The sequence below is a fragment of the Phoxinus phoxinus genome (genome assembly GCF_949152265.1).
Source record: "Phoxinus phoxinus genome assembly, chromosome: 7".
Lineage (NCBI taxonomy): Eukaryota > Metazoa > Chordata > Actinopteri > Cypriniformes > Leuciscidae > Phoxinus > Phoxinus phoxinus.
Genome location: NC_136882.1, coordinates 10,147,020 through 10,165,851, shown reverse-complemented (window position 1 = coordinate 10,165,851; position 18,832 = coordinate 10,147,020). Strand labels below are relative to the sequence as shown.

The 18,832-nt window shown below is 38.4% G+C and overlaps 1 protein-coding gene across 1 annotated transcript in view; it reads left to right on the top strand.

Annotated features, from left to right (window-relative positions):
• The window catches only part of acvr1c (activin A receptor type 1C), a 90,795-nt gene that overhangs the window by 42,538 nt on the left and 29,425 nt on the right, over positions 1 to 18,832 (top strand). Inside the window, exon 2 of the mRNA XM_079618960.1 lies at positions 1,014 to 1,244. Within this exon, the coding sequence (XP_079475086.1) occupies positions 1,014 to 1,244 (231 nt within the window). The remainder of the gene's footprint in view (positions 1 to 1,013; positions 1,245 to 18,832) is intronic.

Here is an 18,832-nt window from a genome sequence, read left to right as displayed (position 1 = left end):
CAGATAATTAAGTCAAATTTCGTTTCTTAACAGCAGACAATCAAATAATAAATGAAGAGTCAAATCGATTCATCCATAATCCGGATTAAAAGTTTAATAAAGAAACATAAATTGAACAGTTAAAATCACTTCCAATATGTCTAAGTAAAATATAATTCAAAACACTGAATATAATATTCTTAGCGATTAATTGAAGTTGATAGTTAAATGATAATTAAAGTTGGTTGAGAGATAGGTTGCGAAGAAGCAAGGTCTGAAGGGAAGACTGACCTGTACAGAAATTGATCTCCCTATTATACAGTTGCTTATCGGAACAGAGCTAAGTTCCTCTTTTATAGTATATTGCATCGAAGCAGACACACAAAAAATGGACACAAGATCAGACTAATCAGACTGTCCACAGAATTTCTTCAAGTTCTATTCTGTCAAAACAATCAACACTATCAAAACAGGGTTTTATTTTGCCGTACAAAACCACAAAATGGCTTAGTTAAACAATGATGTTGATTATGATTTTATCAAATAAAGTAAAAATGTATATATATTTTTAATTATTGGACAAATTAGGGCATTCTGTGAAATAAAAGGTTTTCTTACACCATACTGAAATTGAATTATTAATTACAAATAAATACAAAGTTATTAGTGCATCAAAAAAAGATTGAGTACTTTACTGTTTTTAGCACGAGTAGTTGTAATTCATGCTATAAAATAATGTATTTATTAATAAATACATTATTAATGACCACTTGCAGCAGTTAAATTAATTGAATTGAATTTATTAGCATTTTATTGCCTTAATTCTAATTTTACATCCTTACTTCAAATTCAGGAATTTAATTGGATATGGTATACCACCTTATATTTTTTATTTATTGTGTCATTGGTGTACATTCAATGACAATACTGTTTTTACCGTGCCTAAAGAAAAAATCCATGAGTTTCATTCTAATAAAAGGTGTGACAGTGACTTTTCCCATGTCAAATAATAATCTATAGATCTTTTCTCTCAGCCTTAAAGTGTATATGCCACTTGTGTGTGAACCACACTTGTGAGACGGAGGCAGAAGGAGCGTGTTGGAACTCAGTGATGCTCATAAATGGGAAGGAGGAGCCAGTGAAGTCCTGTGTGTCCCCATCAGAGCTCAAGGGTCAAGTGTTCTGCCACAGCTCCAGAAACGTCTATAAACGCAACTGCTGCTTTACAGACTTCTGCAACAATGAGACGCTGCACTTCAATCCAGGTATGACAGGCCATAATCATCTCCCATATTGTGTTCTAATTCTGAAACTGTCTGGTTCTAAAGTGTCCTAGAATTAAACATTATTAACAGTACATTTGTTTTAGTGTGTGTTTTGTTTGGAGTGTTTTTGTTTACAGAATAGCAAATCTTTCTTTGCTCAGTGAAAGTAAAACATGTATGACATAACAAGCCTGGTTGGGTAATTATCAGGCAGCCTGAGGGTTATTAATAAGGTGTGTATCCTAGCAGGATATTAAATTCCTCCAAGCGGCTGTCTAACAGGTAGAGTCATACAGGACTGTTGGCTTGAGACTGGTGCACTAGAGTAGAGGATGGATTAATGGCCCATTGTTAGGAAAAGGTGCCCTTTATGCCTGATCATTTCAGATTTTTTTTTTTTTAACACAATTCGGGGACTCCAATATTTACATTAGTTGTCAACAATATGGGGCTTTCAGGGACTATTACATTTGGACCAAAATGACACTGTGGATGTCACTTCCACAAATATGATGCCAGAGATTAAACCATTATATTTAAAGGGGAAAATATAAAAGACTAAGGGCCAGATTTACTAAATAGGGCAAATTAGCGTGAGTGCACAATTTCAAAAGCATGGGAGTGGAAAGTTCTGGGGGGTGATCTACAGACACGTGCAAATTAAAGAACACAGCCAGATCTTTTCCATATTGACCCAATGCAATCTACCAAGAGCAGCGCAATTAGCGTCTGGGTTAGGACATGTTTTTTTAGGCCTTTAAATAATGGCACAAATACCAGTAAATTGACTATTGCAAACCTTAGTAAATCACCTTGCATGATTCATTTAAATCCTCCCATAAATTTTGCATCTGAAAGGGAAACTCCTTCAAATGAATTTGCATTAAGGTCAGCCACCAAAATAACTGTGTCCAAGCCTTTTCATCGCTATTTTTTCACTACATGTCTTTAGTAAATCCTGACTAAAATAGTTTTATAACTATTAGTTATAAAACTAATAGAAAATATAGAAAATAGTTTTTTAACGCCAAAAGAGGGTTTGCGCTGGCGCAAGCTGTTAGTAAAGCTGGTCCTAAATGTTTAAAAAAGTGAGTAGCTTTAAGCTGAGACAGTAGGCTATATACAGAGGTCTATTGAGTTATTGAACATTGTTTAAAAAGGGTATGAAACTGAAATTGCAATTATCTTTTCTTTCCTATTGTTTCGTACACTCATTGGCCACTTTATTATGTACACCTGTTCAACTGCTTCAAATATCTAATTCTAACTAAATATCTAACTCAATACATTTAGACATGTAGACATGGTCAAGATGACTATTGAATTTCAAACTGAGCATCAGAATGGGGAAGTATAAATGACTTTGAACTTGGCATGGTTGTTGGTGCCAGACGTGCTGGTCTGAGTATTTCAGAAACTGCTCATCTACTGGGATTTTCACGTACAACTATCTCTGGGATTTTCACGTCCAACCATCTCTAGGGTTTACAGAGAATGGTCCAAAAACTAGTAATATCCAGTGAGCAGCAGTTCTGTGGGCAAAAATGCCTTGTTGATGCCAGAGGTTAGAGGAGATTGGCCAGACTGGTTCGAGCTGATAGAAAGGCAACAGTAACAGCCAAGGTCTGCAGAAGAGCTTCTCTGGCTGTGAGACTTCAGTGTTAACGCCCGCTGCTGTGATTGGCTGTGAGACTTCAGTGTTAACGCCCGCTATTGTGATTGGCTGTGAGACTTCAGTGTTAACGCCCACCGCTGTGATTGGCTTACATGCTTGCATGTGAAATAGCTAGCATTACATCTGGAACTTTCTCGAAAACTTTTACTACGTTTTACTATTACAGCTATGGAGATTAACAAATCGTGAAAAGTATTGTTTAAAGCATTATATTTAAATCTTTTCCATCTCATGAAAGGTTGCAGTGATGAGCACTGAGCAGATGACAGACAGCCTGTTGATCGCGTGAATAAAGATCTATTGCAATGTTTGCACTCTCACGAATGCCTTCACCAAATAACAAGTCAAGTCACCTTTATTTATACAGCGCTTTTTACAATACAAATTATATCAAAGCAGCTTCACAGTGATAACATGAAAATAATACAACAGTTTGTTTCTAGAAGAAAATTGTGTCATCGTCCACCTTAAGTAAGGCAGATAAAAAATATTGTTGAATATTAAATGTCTCCAACTGTAATGACGAGGTTGAGGCTGTCGGATCCATCTGCAGAACTTTATTGAGACAGGTAACGAAACAAGGAATCACTGACATGAAACTCCAAGGAAACACATAGGAACATGCAGCGTGATAAAACAAGACTTCACAAAGGGTAATAGAGAGAGTGGGGTATAAATGTGTGTGGAGCTTTGAGTGGAACTAGATGCAGGTGTGAGGGTGATCAGTGGAAACAGGTGTGTGAGAAATCAGTCCAGGGTGTGTGCGTGAACAGTCCAAGGGAAGGCAGTGCAGAGGTGGAGTGCCCTCTCGTGACACTCGAGGGCAATCCAGCCGAACATCGTCACACCAACCAAACAAGCCAAAGCCAAGGCAACAATGCAAAACAATGCAAACACTGTGCAAACACGATGTAAATACAGTAAGAGCTTTGTTGTACAGTGTAACAGTGTCATTGATTTCATAACGAGTTTTAACAAGTGTCCAGATAAACTTACGCTGTGTGGTTGACAGCTTGGGCGTTTTGGAAAGGGAAGGGAGCGTTTCTATATATAATTTTATCACAATTTAAATAAGATTATTTTCATCCTACTAAGAGAAACGATGTGAAGTTGATCGTTTAGTCACTGATGCATAAACGGTATTGAACGATTTTGAGAGAAAGATAATATATTTGAACTTGAATAATTACACATCAGGAATCACTGATCACAGATCAGGTATTAGAATAAACACATGGTTACTTACATGTTTGTGCCATTTCTGGCAGATCCGTGTCATAAAAGTCTGTTTGCAAAGTCTGTGTCTGAAATTGTGACCGATTTACTGATTTAATAAAGTTTAACCACACATTCCTAATATTGGAATCCGAAGGCGTAGCGTTGATCTCCTTCTGCGGAAGAATGTGGGTATGTGTTTGATACCCTTTGATGTCATAGATCCCCACTTTGAAAAACCTGTTGTTCACTGTGCCTGGTGTCAAGTCAAGTCAAGTCACCTTTATTTATATAGCGCTTTTTACAATACAGATTGTATCAAAGCAGCTTCACAGTGATAACATGAAAATAATACAAAAAACTATTTCATCATCGTCCACCTTTAAGGCAGATCTATAATTTTGTTGAATATTAAATGTCCCCAACTAAGCAAGCCAGAAGGTAAGGCAAAACTCCATCAGGTGATAGAATGGAGAAAAAAACCTTGGGAGAACCCAGGCTCAGTCGGGGGCCAGTTCTCCTCTGGCCAACGAGCGAACAGTGGATGATTATGATTCAGGAGCATTACAGGTCAGAAGTCAGAATGAATCAGAGTATTTGTCCAGTTCCGGTTGGGTGAAGTCGGAGTGGAGAGGAGGAGAGACTGGTTGACACTTCAGGTCAGCGTCGTCGTCGTGTCCTGGCGCTGGTCCTTCATCAGATCTGGATACGGCCTGGTTCCGGTGGACAGCGGTAAACCTCGGGATAGACAGAGAGACTAATATTAGCGTAGACGCCATCCTTCTTATGATGTACCAAGTACATCAGGATTTACGGGAAGTGTTCCCGGTCCCGGCTGTTCTAAACTATGCAGCCTAATTATAGAAGTCTATAATGTGTTATGTGTATGCTAGGCCGAAGAGATGTGTTTTTAGTCTAGATTTGAACTGACAGAGTGTGTCTGCTTCCCGGACAATGTTAGGAAGACTGTTCCAAAGTTTTGGTGCTAAATAGGAAAAGGATTTACCGCCAGCAGTCGATTTTGATATTCTAGGTATTATTAACTGGCCGGAATTTTGAGATCGCAGTAGACGTGAAGGACTATAATGCGTTAAGAGCTCGCTCAAGTACTGCGGAGCTAAACCATTTAGTGCTTTGTAAGTGATCAGCAATATTTTAAAATGTATACGATGTTTAAAAGGCAGCCAATGCAGTGTTGACAGAACGGGGCTAATATGGTCATTCTTCCTGGTTCTGGTAAGAACTCGAGCTGCTGCGTTTTGGACCAGCTGTAGTTTGTTTATTAAGCGTGCAGGGCAACCACCCAGTAGAGCATTACAATAATCTAGCCTTGAGGTCATAAACGCATGAACTAATTGTTCTGCATTATTCATTGAGAGCATATGACGTAATTTAGATATATTTTTAAGATGGAAGAAAGCGGTTTTACAGATACTAGACACATGACTTTCAAATGAAAGATTGGTATCAAAAAGCACACCCAGGTTCCTAACCGACGACGAAGACTTAACAGAGCAGCCATCAAGTGTTAGGCAGTATTCTAGATTATTACGTGTGGAAGTTTTTTGTCCAATAATTAGAATCTCTGTTTTTTCTGAATTTAGTAGTAGGAAATTACTAGTCATCCAATTTTTTATATCAGCTATGCATTCCTTTAATTTTGTGAATTGGTAGGTTTCGTTAGGTTTTGAAGAAATATACAGCTGAGTATCGTCGGCATAACAGTGAAAGCTAATTCCATGTTTCCTAATGATATCTCCTAATGGTAGCATGTACAGAGTGAACAGCAGCGGTCCTAGTACTGAGCCTTGTGGTACGCCATACTGAACTTGTGATTGATAAGACATCTCTTCATTTACTGCTACAAACTGATAACGGTCAGATAAGTATGATTTAAACCATTCTAGTGCAATTCCACTAATGCCAACATAATGTTCGAGTCTATTTAAAAGGATGTTGTGGTCAATGGTGTCAAATGCAGCACTAAGATCAAGTAATACTAATAGAGAGATACAACTACGATCGGACGATAAGAGCAAATCATTTGTGACTCTAACGAGAGCTGTCTCGGTACTATGGTACGGTCTAAATCCGGATTGAAAATCCTCGCAGATATAACTTCTTTCAAGAAAAGAACACAGTTGTGAGGATACTGCTTTTTCTAATATCTTTGACAAAAATGGCAGATTAGAGATCGGCCTGTAATTGACTAGTTTTGTAGGATCAAGTTGCTGTTTTTTAACAAGCGGTTTAATCATAGCTAGCTTAAAGGTTTTTGGTACGTATCCTAGAGACAAAGATGAATTAATGATATTAAGAAGAGGATCTATGACATCTGGAAGCATCTCTTTCAGCAGCTTAGTCGGTATAGGGTCTAACATACACGTTGTCGATTTAGATGATTTGACGAGTTTGCAAAATTCTTCCTCTCCTATAGCAACGAATGAGTCAAATTTTACAATGCACTTCCTGATGCGATACTGTATTAGACGGTTGCATAGTTATAATTTTGTCCCTGATATTATCGATCTTATAAGTGAAGAAGTTCATAAAGTCATTACTGCTGTGTTGCTTGCAAACTTCTGGGCTTGAAGCTTTCTTTTTCGTTAGTTTAGCCACTGTTTCAAATAAATACCTAGGATTATGTTTATTTTCTTCTAATAGGGTTGAAAAATAAGCAGATCTAGCAGCTTTTAAAGCCTCTCTGTAAGCAATCGAGCTCTCCTTCCATGAAATCCGAAATACCTCTAGTTTTGTTTTCTTCCAGTTGCGCTCCATTTTTCTAGCTGCTCTCTTAAGGGCCTGAGTGTGCTCGTTGTGCCACGGCGTTGGACTATGTTCTTTAATCTTCTTTAAGCGCAGCGGAGCAACTGTGTCTAAAGTGCTGGAAAAGAGAGAGTTAAAAGTTTCTGTTGCAATATCAAGTTCTTCTAAGTTACCTGGGATGATGAGATGATGAAACTGATTAGGAAGATTATTGATAAAGCAATCTTTAGTGGCAGAAGTGATCGGTCTAACATATTTATAACACGGAGTCGGCTTTGCAGCCTTGGCTAAATGTAATTTACATGAGACTAGATAATGATCTGAGATGTCATCGCTCTGCTGCAGTATTTCAACGGCATCAACATCTATTCCATGTGATAGTATTAGATCTAGAGTATGATTACGGCAATGAGTAGGTCCTGACACGTGTTGTCTAACTCCAATTGAGTTTACAATGTCTTTAAATGCCAATCCCAATGCATCTTTTTCATTATCTAAGTGTATATTAAAATCACCAACAATTAGTACTTTATCTGCAGCCAATACTAATTCTGATAAAAAGTCAGCAAATTCTTTGATAAAGTCTGTATGGTGCCCTGGTGGCCTGTATACAGTAGCCAGTAGAATTTTCAAACGTGATTTATCGTTTACACTATATATTTTTACATTAAGCACCAACACTTCAAAATAATTATATTTACAACTAGATTTCTTAGTGGTTTTGAAAATATTACTATAAATTACAGCAACACCTCCTCCTTTGCGTTTCAGTCGAGGTTCATGTTTATAACCGCAATCTTGTGGGGTTGACTCATTTAAAGTAATGTAATCGTTTGGTTTTAGCCAGGTTTCTGTCAAACACAGCACATCTAGGTTATAATCTGTAATCATATCATTCACTATTAGCGCTTTTGAAGTAAGAGATCGAATATTCAGCAACCCAAGCTTTATCATTTGCTCATTTGTATTATATCTGTTTTTTATTTGTTGAACATCAATTACATTTTTAACCTTAAATGGGTTTGAAAGTTTTTGGGATTTCCAAGTTCGGGGAACAGACACAGTCTCTATATGATGATATCTAGGTGAAAGAGGCTCTATGTGATGGGATTTATCTGACCTTGGTGACGTGAGGCCGCTAGCAGACGGTCGGTTAAGCCAGTCTGTCTGCTTCCTGACCTGAGGCCCAGATTGTCATGTTTTATCTCTAAGACTATGAGCCAAATTACTAGAGAGAAGAGCAGCACCATCCCAGGAGGGATGAATACCATCTCTTTTCAACAGGTCAGGTTTGCCCCAAAAACTTTTCCAATTGTCTATGAATTCTATATTATTTTGCGGACACCAATTAGACAGCCAGCCATTGAGTGAACACAATCTACTAACTATCTCATCACTCCTGCGAACGGGGCCAGAGCAAATTACAGTGCTTGACATCGTACTTGCAAGTTCACACACCTCTTTAATATTAATTTTGGTGATCTCCGACTGGCGGAGTCGAACATCATTAGTGCCGACGTGAATAATAATCTTAGAGAATTTACGTTTAGCATTAGCCAGCACTTTCAAATTTGCTTTGATGTCAGGCGCTCTGGCTCCCGGCAAACATGTGACTATGGTGGCTGGTGTCTCTATTTTCACGTTCCTTGTAATAGAATCGCCAATTACCAGGGCACAATCAGAATAATTCTCAGTGGGTGTTTCACTGAGCGGGGCAAATCGATTTGTTATCGGAACGGAAAAGTGGTTTTTAGATCCGCGACTAGAGCGATCTCTCACTGTCACCCATCTGCCTTGCTGCACGGGCTCTACTTCAGCCGGAACCGACTCATGTAAAGAATTCACTAGGCTAGGCGCATCCAAAATAGTATCTAAAGCTCTAGCACTCTTCTTACTATTCTCGATTAAAGTTTGGATGCATGTCTCTAGTTCTGAAATCTTCTCCGTCAGCCTGACTGTCTCCTTGCATTTATCACATATAAATCCTATATTGCCGACAGAGAAGGCTATGGTAAACATGTGACATGAAGTGCAGGTGACAATAACAGGAGAAGACATTACTCACCGTGTTTGTTTGGTGTCAATAAAAGCTTTTATTGGACTAACAAGGAAGTTTTCAGTTCTGAAACTTATAGGATATTCTTATAGTATGACGACCTCTTATATGTCAAAAGTTCAAGGAAAATTTGATTTCTCAGTTCATCACCACTTTAATGAATTGACAGCCTATCAGCTAATCCTCAACGTTTGCTCTTAAACATTAGTTTTGGATTTATCTATTTTTAGAGTTTACACATGCTGTTTTATAGGAGAAGTCTCAGACTGACAATTGCACGACAGGTATGATTCAGTTTACAGATCTTCTCATTTATTTCTATGGTATCCACAAACACTAATTGACTGTCGCACAACTCTGAACGAAATTCAATAACGTCAAGGCTGTAATGTGATTGGTGATCTTGATCCAAGTTACACTTGTTAAATCCAAGTTAAGGTACACTTGATCCAAGTTAGCCGTTACGCATTCTCCAATGGTAGGGCCACGGACCCTCATATCTCCCAATAATAAGACCATCTCTGCACAAATTAATGCGAAAAGTTTCGCATTTCATTGTAAAGTTCAAGTTTCATGAAATTCTGCGAATTTGCATCATGACGTGTGACTAGTAGGAGATCTATAGGTTACAACGAGGCTAACGGCACACTAAGAAAAATGTGATGGAAAAAAAACATTGACGGAGCAACAGATTTTGTGTGAAAATCATTTATAAAGGGGCTATTTTGTTTAAAAATCATATACAGTGGCAAGATGTGCTCAGCAGCATGGGGCAAAAGGCACACATTTATACAAATACTTCAGCTTTTCACTTTTTCAAAACAATCCCTTTAGCAAAGTTTGTACTATTTTCTGTTTATATTGATAAATAAAATAATACATTTTGTTCAATAAAAATATTATCATTAAAAAGTTAATAGAAATATATTTAAAAAATACAGAAACAATTATTTTAAAAAGTAAAGATTCTGAAAGTATTGAATGAGACAATAAGTTAATATATATTCACAGTAGTAACAATAAATATATAATATGATTAATATCATATTTTTATATATGATGGTTTCATTATAACCGTGACTATCTCTAAGGTGGATACCCAATCTAATATATGTTAAATCTAACCATGTCATGTCAACAAATGGAAAAGTCAACCAGTTCTTTGTTGTCCTGTTAATTATTGTGCCTTTAGCCCCAACAGTAGGGGCCCAATTTACCCCATCCACCATACTTTTACATATTCCTCCATTATCGAAAAACTGTTGCTTTAATTACCTTGAACAAAACTGAAAATCATTAAGACCTTTGTCTCAAAAATATATTCAATGATTTTAGCAATTCTTATTTGCTACTTAAATCTATAACATTTAAAAAATATAACATTAAATGATCACAGAATTAACTCTGGCATCAGCCAAATTTCCACGTGCATCTTCCATAGTATGGTGGATGTATAGGAGAGTGCTGTGGCAAGTTTTCGCCTTTAGCCCTGTTAGTACGGAGACCTTCGCGGGATGGATTTTATGTCACCTTCTCCCGCTCCCGCCCTCAACATTCATGTTTTGTCCCGCCTCCGCCCGCAAAATCCCGCATTAAAAGTAAATATATATATATATATCTGACTGGTTAAAACTGCTAGGCGACCATCTATCGTAGCAGTTTTAACAGTCTTACACAGATAATCCTCATTATTTTACATTCAAGGATTCATCAGTGACACAGGGCATTCTCGGTCTACTGGCGAGCTGTCCTGCTTTACTCTCACGGACAGTTGGTATAGCTTGTCTATTGGCAAAATCAATGTGAAATGGTAAGGCCTTACTCTCGCTAACCTGTAATCCTTCTGTCTCTTTGAGGTCGTCAACACGGGTGCTGCCGCTGACTTGAATACTGTCCTTTACTGTTTCGCCTCTGCAGATTGTTTCTTGTTTATTGCTAATCTGTCCTGTTTCGCTGCTAGCGTCCGCACTGAGGCCGTAACTAAAAGGATATTCAATCTTTTGTATATTCTTATTTGTAAGGACCCAATTCGTAAGGGAAACTTTCATCCTTTTAACGTCTTCATTCCTACTTTATTTACGTTTTTGCTTTTGTGCTCCTGACAGGTGCCTCTTTCCATCCACCGTGTTCTTTTTTGCGCTGTATTTCGAAGCGATGAGAGCATGCTCACATTCACTTCTTTCTTTCTATAATTCACAGATTTTAATTTGATTTTACTACAATATTATTAGTTAACGTGTTTGTGTATGTAAAAAAATAAAAAAATAAATAAATATATATATATATATATATAATCCAAATTTGTGATTTGGGGCATAGAGTCCTGGTCTTATATACCTGGCATACTCTGCAACCCCCCGTAACGGCGCCCCTGCCCGTATTAAAGTCTAGTGTGACCGTGGTTTCACTCACATAGTTTTCCATTAAAATACAACAATTTAGGACAAATATATTGTTGTGATTAGCAGTATCAAGGTAAACAGTCACTCTCAGGAATCAATGACGGTATAATAGTAACTCCTTTTATTCTTTAACTGCTATATGAACTCACTTAACCATGACTATTATCTCACCATATTACATTGATTCTTCTTCTCTTACATTTCTTTCTCGTTCTCCTTTTCACTCTTTCCCTCATGAGCGCGCTCCAGCACAATTACTCAGAACACAACATATGTATGTGCTGACTTCACCTAAGGAGATTGTGTATCGTGCATTTTTCAAGTTTGTTTTTGTGGCTTGAATTAACACGCTTTATGTAGAGAAATAATAGTCTAAAGGTCGCCCTTTCTCTTTGTGCTGTTTAAAAAAAAAAAAAAAAAACTTAATTCAAACTCATTGACTCAAATCCACTTTGTTCATTCTTGAAGTGAACTTTTTCCTGTATTGTGATTAGATTCACTGTTGGACTGCCGCCTTGAACTTGAGAACGCGAGTCCAGAATGATGCGACAGATGTGAGATAAGCCTGCGTGTGAAATGTCCCTGGCTTTGCACTGCTCGTCTGCTGTGCTACCGGTCAACACTCCGCCATAGTCCTAGGAGAAAATTAAGAGAACACTTTTTCCGACCCATTCTCATAAATGGCGCATGTCCAAGACTTCCGATGAATAATGACATTATTGTCTTTTTCTTTTTAGCTGCTTTTATTCTTAAATTAAATTCTGTTTGCATCATTGATCATTATTTTCCCTTTTATCACAGTAAAGCAGCTTTGAAACAGTCTGTGTTGTATAAAGTGTTAAATAAAGGTGATTTGAAAAGAGAATTCACACAATTCTGTCTTTTAGGAGTAGTTCCAGATTATGGTAAAAGTCCACACAAATTTTAAATACATTTCTTATTACATTTCTTTATTATTTATTGACTATGTATTTCTTCGTAGATTTCTTTATTATTTACTGATTTATTGAAGCTCTCTGAAATGGAAAGGTCCATTACCATTATCTTCTTGTGCATAAGGCATTGCATGTGTTTCTTTCCAATCAAAGAACTGGCTGGCTGATTTTCTATAGAAATTATTCCAATCTTGGCTAGCGGACAGTGTGTGTTCCATCTCTCTTGTTGTTGTGCAAATCCATGTTCACAGTTATTGGTGCTGCAGTTCATCAGGTTGTAGGTCAAGTGTTGTGAAACTTAAGCCCTTGTTGAAAATATGATCACACAGCATGTGTATCATCACAGGGCATGGAACTACAATAACGGTTACCATGGTTAATGCAACTACCACGTGTCAAGGGCTTGCAAAAGACCTGAATGCTTATAAACTAATACATCTGAGACAGAAAAACATTTTAATAAAGGTTGTTCATTAAATTCTAATAGGAATGATAAAAACAAACAGCCAAATAGGTTTTAAAACTCTTCTCGGAAATCTAGAGGAACATTTTCTTTCAATAGGCAATACAATTCTTACAAGAGCAGCAATAACTTTAATTAATTTATATAATCAGGCTTAGCATATTCAAAGCAGTAGTAAAACATAGGCCTCTACCTAAATCTTTGCAAAACTGCAAAGAACGTTGCCAGATTCACCTTTCATCCATTTCAATAAACCTGAACGTGCTTTTAGCTCCACTCACTGGACATTCACTTTGAAAATGTTGCGAAACGTCCATGCAGCAATGTCATATCATTATGCAGAAATGTCGCCATAGGCTTTTTTTTTTTTTTTTTTTTTTTGGTGCAAATTGAAAATATATGAATATTTTGGTAACACTGATTCATATAGATTTACGCACACATGCATACGTAAAATAAATATTTTTCTCAAGAGTTTATTTTTATTTTTAATGTCTGATGATGAAAACACACTGAGTAATTATATTTCACATGTTAAATCAGGTCTTGTCCAACTCCAGTCCTGGAGGCCCGTTTCCTGGAGGGTATAACTTTATCCCTAATCAAACTGTACCTGTAATTTTCCAGCAATTCTCAAGACTTTCCTAATATTTTCCTTCAGCTCCAGAGTTTCTGTATTAGTCATAAAGAGCATTTGGTGGCACTAATGCACTAAAACGTGAAACACCACTTTGTGTCTCAAGGACAGCAGATAAAGGCATCGCTGACTTAGTTGTTGATTGGCAAATAATACCTAACATGAAACACCAAAGGTCCAGAATATCCTGAATGGTTAAGGAACAACCAACACCCACCCTTAGCCCTGGTGCCTGAAAGATTTTAATAATGTGTTTACTGCAAAAATAGGCAGCACAGCCCTTACAAGTAGTTCATGTGCAATGTATATGGTTGCCATGACAACCTCAAGTAATAGTGATTCTATCTTACCTTAGCAGACACCACTAAATACCATTGCAATGGTTATGAATTTCTGAATCTTTTAAGCCCTGTATGAGTTTGAATTTGAAACTGTCTGCTGTTCATTGGTGCAACTGAGCTCATCTATCAAAAACACCTCTCTGAAGTATGTGCAGAGACCCTCTGTTTTCCATTTATCTGTGCAGATACTCTGTAAATTTTCCTTTATTGGCTAATGGCCCTTTTGTGTTACAAGTTTACTTACAGGCTGTTTTAGTAGACAGGCATGCAAAAGAGAACATGTGTTTTGAAATACCTCACTCTTGGTGTTGTCACTGATGACCCTGTATAGATGTGGTGAGGTCATGGCCCACTGGATAAGGACAACTTGAACTAAAATTTGAGCTCACATTGGTTGCATAGCTGCTTATGGTACATATTCCCATGCATTCATGACAAAGTTTTGACCCAATACTTGAAAAGCCTTTTTTAGATATGTTTTTGATGGAAACCACAATGTGTTCGTGTTGTCCAGAAGTGACTCCTGGTTCCCTTTTGAGTTGGTCTTTCGACACTGCGTCATTGAAGATGTTGCTATGGTGGTTATCCCCTCCTTTTCTTGAATTTACTGAAAGCCTTATGCAATCTCGCGGGGGTGAATTCGCCTGCCAATGGGGTTCAAGCGCAGAGGCGGCTCCCCTGCACATTATGGTGGTGCTGGACGCCATTTGCTTTAGAATCTTTCTCCTTCAGCTCGCCGCTGTGATACGTCATCTATGGGACGGTGTCTGGATTGCCGCTACTCTGCAGCGTTCTGGTGGGGATGACATTTTTCTTTTAGATGCCTTCCGGACCAAAGTGTTTCTGCCTTGGTGATGTCCACTCAGAAGCAATGCTGCAGGAGTCCATCTGCCCTCAATAGCAGCGGTGACATATTAGCCCGGTTCTGTCTACACTACATTGGCTCCCCATTAAAGATCTTATACATTTTAAAATATTGCTGATTACTTACAAAGCACTAAATGGTTTAGCTCCCCAGTACCTTCACGTCTATTGCGATCTCAAAATTCATGCCATTTGATAATCCCTAGAATATCAAAATCAACTGCAGGTGGTAGATCCTTTTCCTATTTAGCACCTAAACTTTGGAATATTCTTCCTAGCATTGTTCGGAATGTCTTCCTAGCACAGACACACTCTGTCAGTTTAAATCTAGACCAAAAACACATCTATTTAACCTAATATACACATTATAACATTATAGAACATTATACATTTATATTATTCAGATCAGTTAAATTATTGTTAGGCTGCATAAACTAGGTCAGCCAGAACCGGGAGAACTTCTTTAACACCTGATTACATTATAAGAAGAATGGCATCTATGATAATATTAGTCTCTCTCTTTATTGTAGTCAGCCGGATCTGGGCCGTATCCAGATCAGATTCAAAAATTTTAGTCTGGCACCAATTCAACTTGTACAATGTGAAGTTTATGCACCAATAACATGCTAACTATTATACATGGGAATAGGCCTACTTTTCTTACCTTAAAGATCTTATCTTCAAATCGCTTTCTTCATTTGAGGTAAATCCAGTGTAAACTCACAGCGTGTCTTCCAAACTCGATGAAAAGTAGAAAAATTATGAAGTTTCTCTTCTCTCTTCATGCTTTGTTTAGAGGTGATGAGGGTGTTTACATGTCCGCGTGGACTATTTGCATGTGAATTGCTTTTGCGCGCGTGGGTGTGGTCACATTATAGATAATTAGCACTCAATGGAGAAACTGTACCTCTCGTTGCTTTCATACGGATTACTTAAACAGAGAATATTTATTTTCAATATGAATTACATCATTTAAAAACAAAGACTCCAAGCTTTGTAAATACATAACTCTCACGTGTGGGTGGCAAGTATTCACTGAGTTAGTTTTTTTTTTTTTTTTACAATTCAGTCGCGTTTCAGAATGAACTTCACACTGAGAGAGACGGCAGAATGTGCATCATGTTTATTTTCTTTATTTTATGAAAAGCAGAACATTTTGTTTTTATTATGAGTGTACACAAATAAAAGTAGACCTTTAACAGTTTTGAATGATGTATAACACTGGCCTGTATGACAAAAATCGACAGAGTTATTAGAGTCTCTTTTGCACTGATAAGAAAAAAAGCAAGACAATCGTGCCGGCACGATTGCCGACCCCATAGGGTTACCTAGACTCTCCCCTGTAAAGGCCTCATTGACACAACAGCCAGTGGCACTGATCCTCAACAAACCCGTCTCTATACCGGCCTGATGACTCCGATTTTCAACCAGATGGAACTGGATAAATATTCTGAATGTTCCGATCCCATCTGACTTCTGACCTGTAATGTTACCTGAATCATAATCATACACTGTTTAGCTAGTGAAGGAGAGACGCCTGTTGTGGAAGATGGGAAGGAAAGTCAAAGACCAGGAGAAGGAGGGCTTGAAGAACCTGTGGAATCATATTAAGGCTAGACGCAAAAGCCACAAGGAGAAAGCAAGGTTGAGTTCCTGCGGGATCACCAGAGGTCTCCTATAGGAGAAGAAATCTGGCAAGTTGCAAATCCCCCAGCCAGAGCTTGAAATTTCCATCAAATCACAGCTCAACGACAGCCAGAAGGAATCCCCTCTAGGATCTCCAGGTTACATACCACAGCCTCCAAAGCCCACCTCACAGTTTGACACTGCTCCTCCAAAATGTTTTCCCTTGCTGCATAGAACACTCGGCTATAATCTGGGATCAAATCCAGACAGCCAAGAGGGATAGATCGGATCTGCACGTAGTCTGGTTGGACCTCGCAAATACCAACAGGTCAGTTCCCCACCTCCTTTATCTCATTTGCATTCAACTTCTTCCACGTGCCACTACCCATTCAGACCATAGTGGCCAAGTATTTTAACACCCTCCAAGTTTGCTACACAACCCAAGAGATTTCAACCATTTGGTATTTGCTGGAGAGGGGCATAGCAATGGGATGTTCCATCTCCCCCATCCTCTTTACTGCAGCATTCGAGATAATCCTGATCGGTGGTAGACCGATGGTTCGAGGAGTCAGGTCCCACATAGGCCATAGGCTTCCAGCCATAAGAAGTTACATGGACGATGTCACCACTCTCCTCCAGACAGCTGCATGCACGTCCAGACTACTCAAAAGGCTGGAGAAGCTGCTAGCATGGGCTTGGGTGAGGATAAAGCCATCCAAGTCCTGTAGCCTTTCAGTCCGTAAGGGAGTTAGGAACGATAACATCTGCTTCTCAGTGAGCGGTGAGAAAATTCCTCTCAATGTGCACCAGCCATGTCACCTTAATTTATATAGTGCTTTTAACAATATAGATGGTTTCAAAGCAGCTTTACAGTGATAATAGAAAATTCCAGCAACAGAGATCGTTTTTGCTTTACAGCAGCTCTAGCATGAAGTTATTGTCCAGCTAAAGTTAGTTTTGATTGATTGATTGATTGATTGATTGATTGATTCACTTCCGTTGCAAAGATCATTAGTAATTAACTTAGGGGCTGCTAAGACGACACCGTTCTAACAGAAAACACTCAACGCGCTCCGGCTCATCCGCACAAAACAGTGCCTGGTGGTTCGAGAACGCAAACCCTGAAATAGATTCCAAGGTGCAAGCCTTGACATAAATAAAAAAAGGTTATCTTTGTGCAAAAACGCAAACCTGCGAAAACACAGATGGCGCGCATATGCGCATCACGTGTTTAGGTATACGCATTTGAATATATGTGTGTGCAGGCGTGTAGTCCTTCTTTACAAACCAACCCTCAACAACTACTTGTCTGGCCTTAAAAATGTATAATAAAGAATTATTTATCGCTTTCACGTGAACCGGAATTATCCCGACAACGTTTTATCTGTACAGAGGTGAAGAGAAGGAGGCCTTTACAGGGGAGAGACTAGTTGACACTTCAGGACTGCGTTGTCGTCGGGTTCAGGTGCAGATCCTTCATCAGATCTGGATATGGCCTGGATCCGGCGGACTGCGGTAAACCTTGGGATAAGCAGACTTATATTACGTAGACGCCATCCTTCTTATGATGTTATAAGTACATCAGGATTTATGGGAAGTGTTCCCGGTTCCGGCTGACCTAATCTATTGCGCCTAACATTGAATTATAGATGTCTATAATGTGTTATGTGTATGCTAGGTCAAAGATGAACTGACAGAGTGTGTCTGCTTCCCTGACAATGTTAGGAAGACTGTTCCAAAGTTTTGGCCCTAAATAGGAAAGGATCTACCGCCAGCAGTCGATATTGATATTCTAGGTATTATCAACTGGCCGAAATTTTCAGATTGCAATAGACAATAGGAATAGGACTATAATGCGTTAATAGCTCGCTCAAGTACTGGGGAGCTAAACCATTTAGTGCTTTGTAAGCAATCTGCAATATTTAAACATTTATACAATGGTTAACAGGGAGCCAATGCAGTGTTGACAGAACCGGGCGGATATGGTCAAACTTCCTTGTTCTGGTAAGGACTCTATAGCTGCGTTTTGGACCAGCTGTAGTTTGTTTATTAAGCGTGCAGGGCAACCACCCATAATAGCATTACAACAATCTAGCATTGATGTCATGAACGCATTAACTAATTGTTCTGCATTTTTCATTGAGAGCATATAACGTAATTTAGATATATTTTTAAGATGAAAAAATGTGTTTTACAGATACAAGACACGTGACTTTCAAATGTAAGATTGGTATCAGAGCACACCCAGGTTCCTAACCGACGACGAAGACTTGACAGAGCAGCCATCAAGTGTTAGATAGTACTCTAGGTTATTACGTGAGGACGTTTTTTGTCCAATAATTAGAATCTCTGTTTTTTCAGAATTAAATAGTAGAAAATTGCTAGTCATTCAGTTTTTTATATCAGCTATGCATTCCGTTAATTTTGTGAATTGGTAAGTTTCATCAGGGCGTGAAGAAATACAGAGCTGAGTATCATCAGCATAAAAGTGAAAACTAACGGCATGCTTCCTAATGATATCTCCTAAGGGTAGCATATACAGAGTGAACAGCAACGGTCCTAGTACTGAGCCTTGTGGTACACCATACTGAACTTTTGATCGATAAGA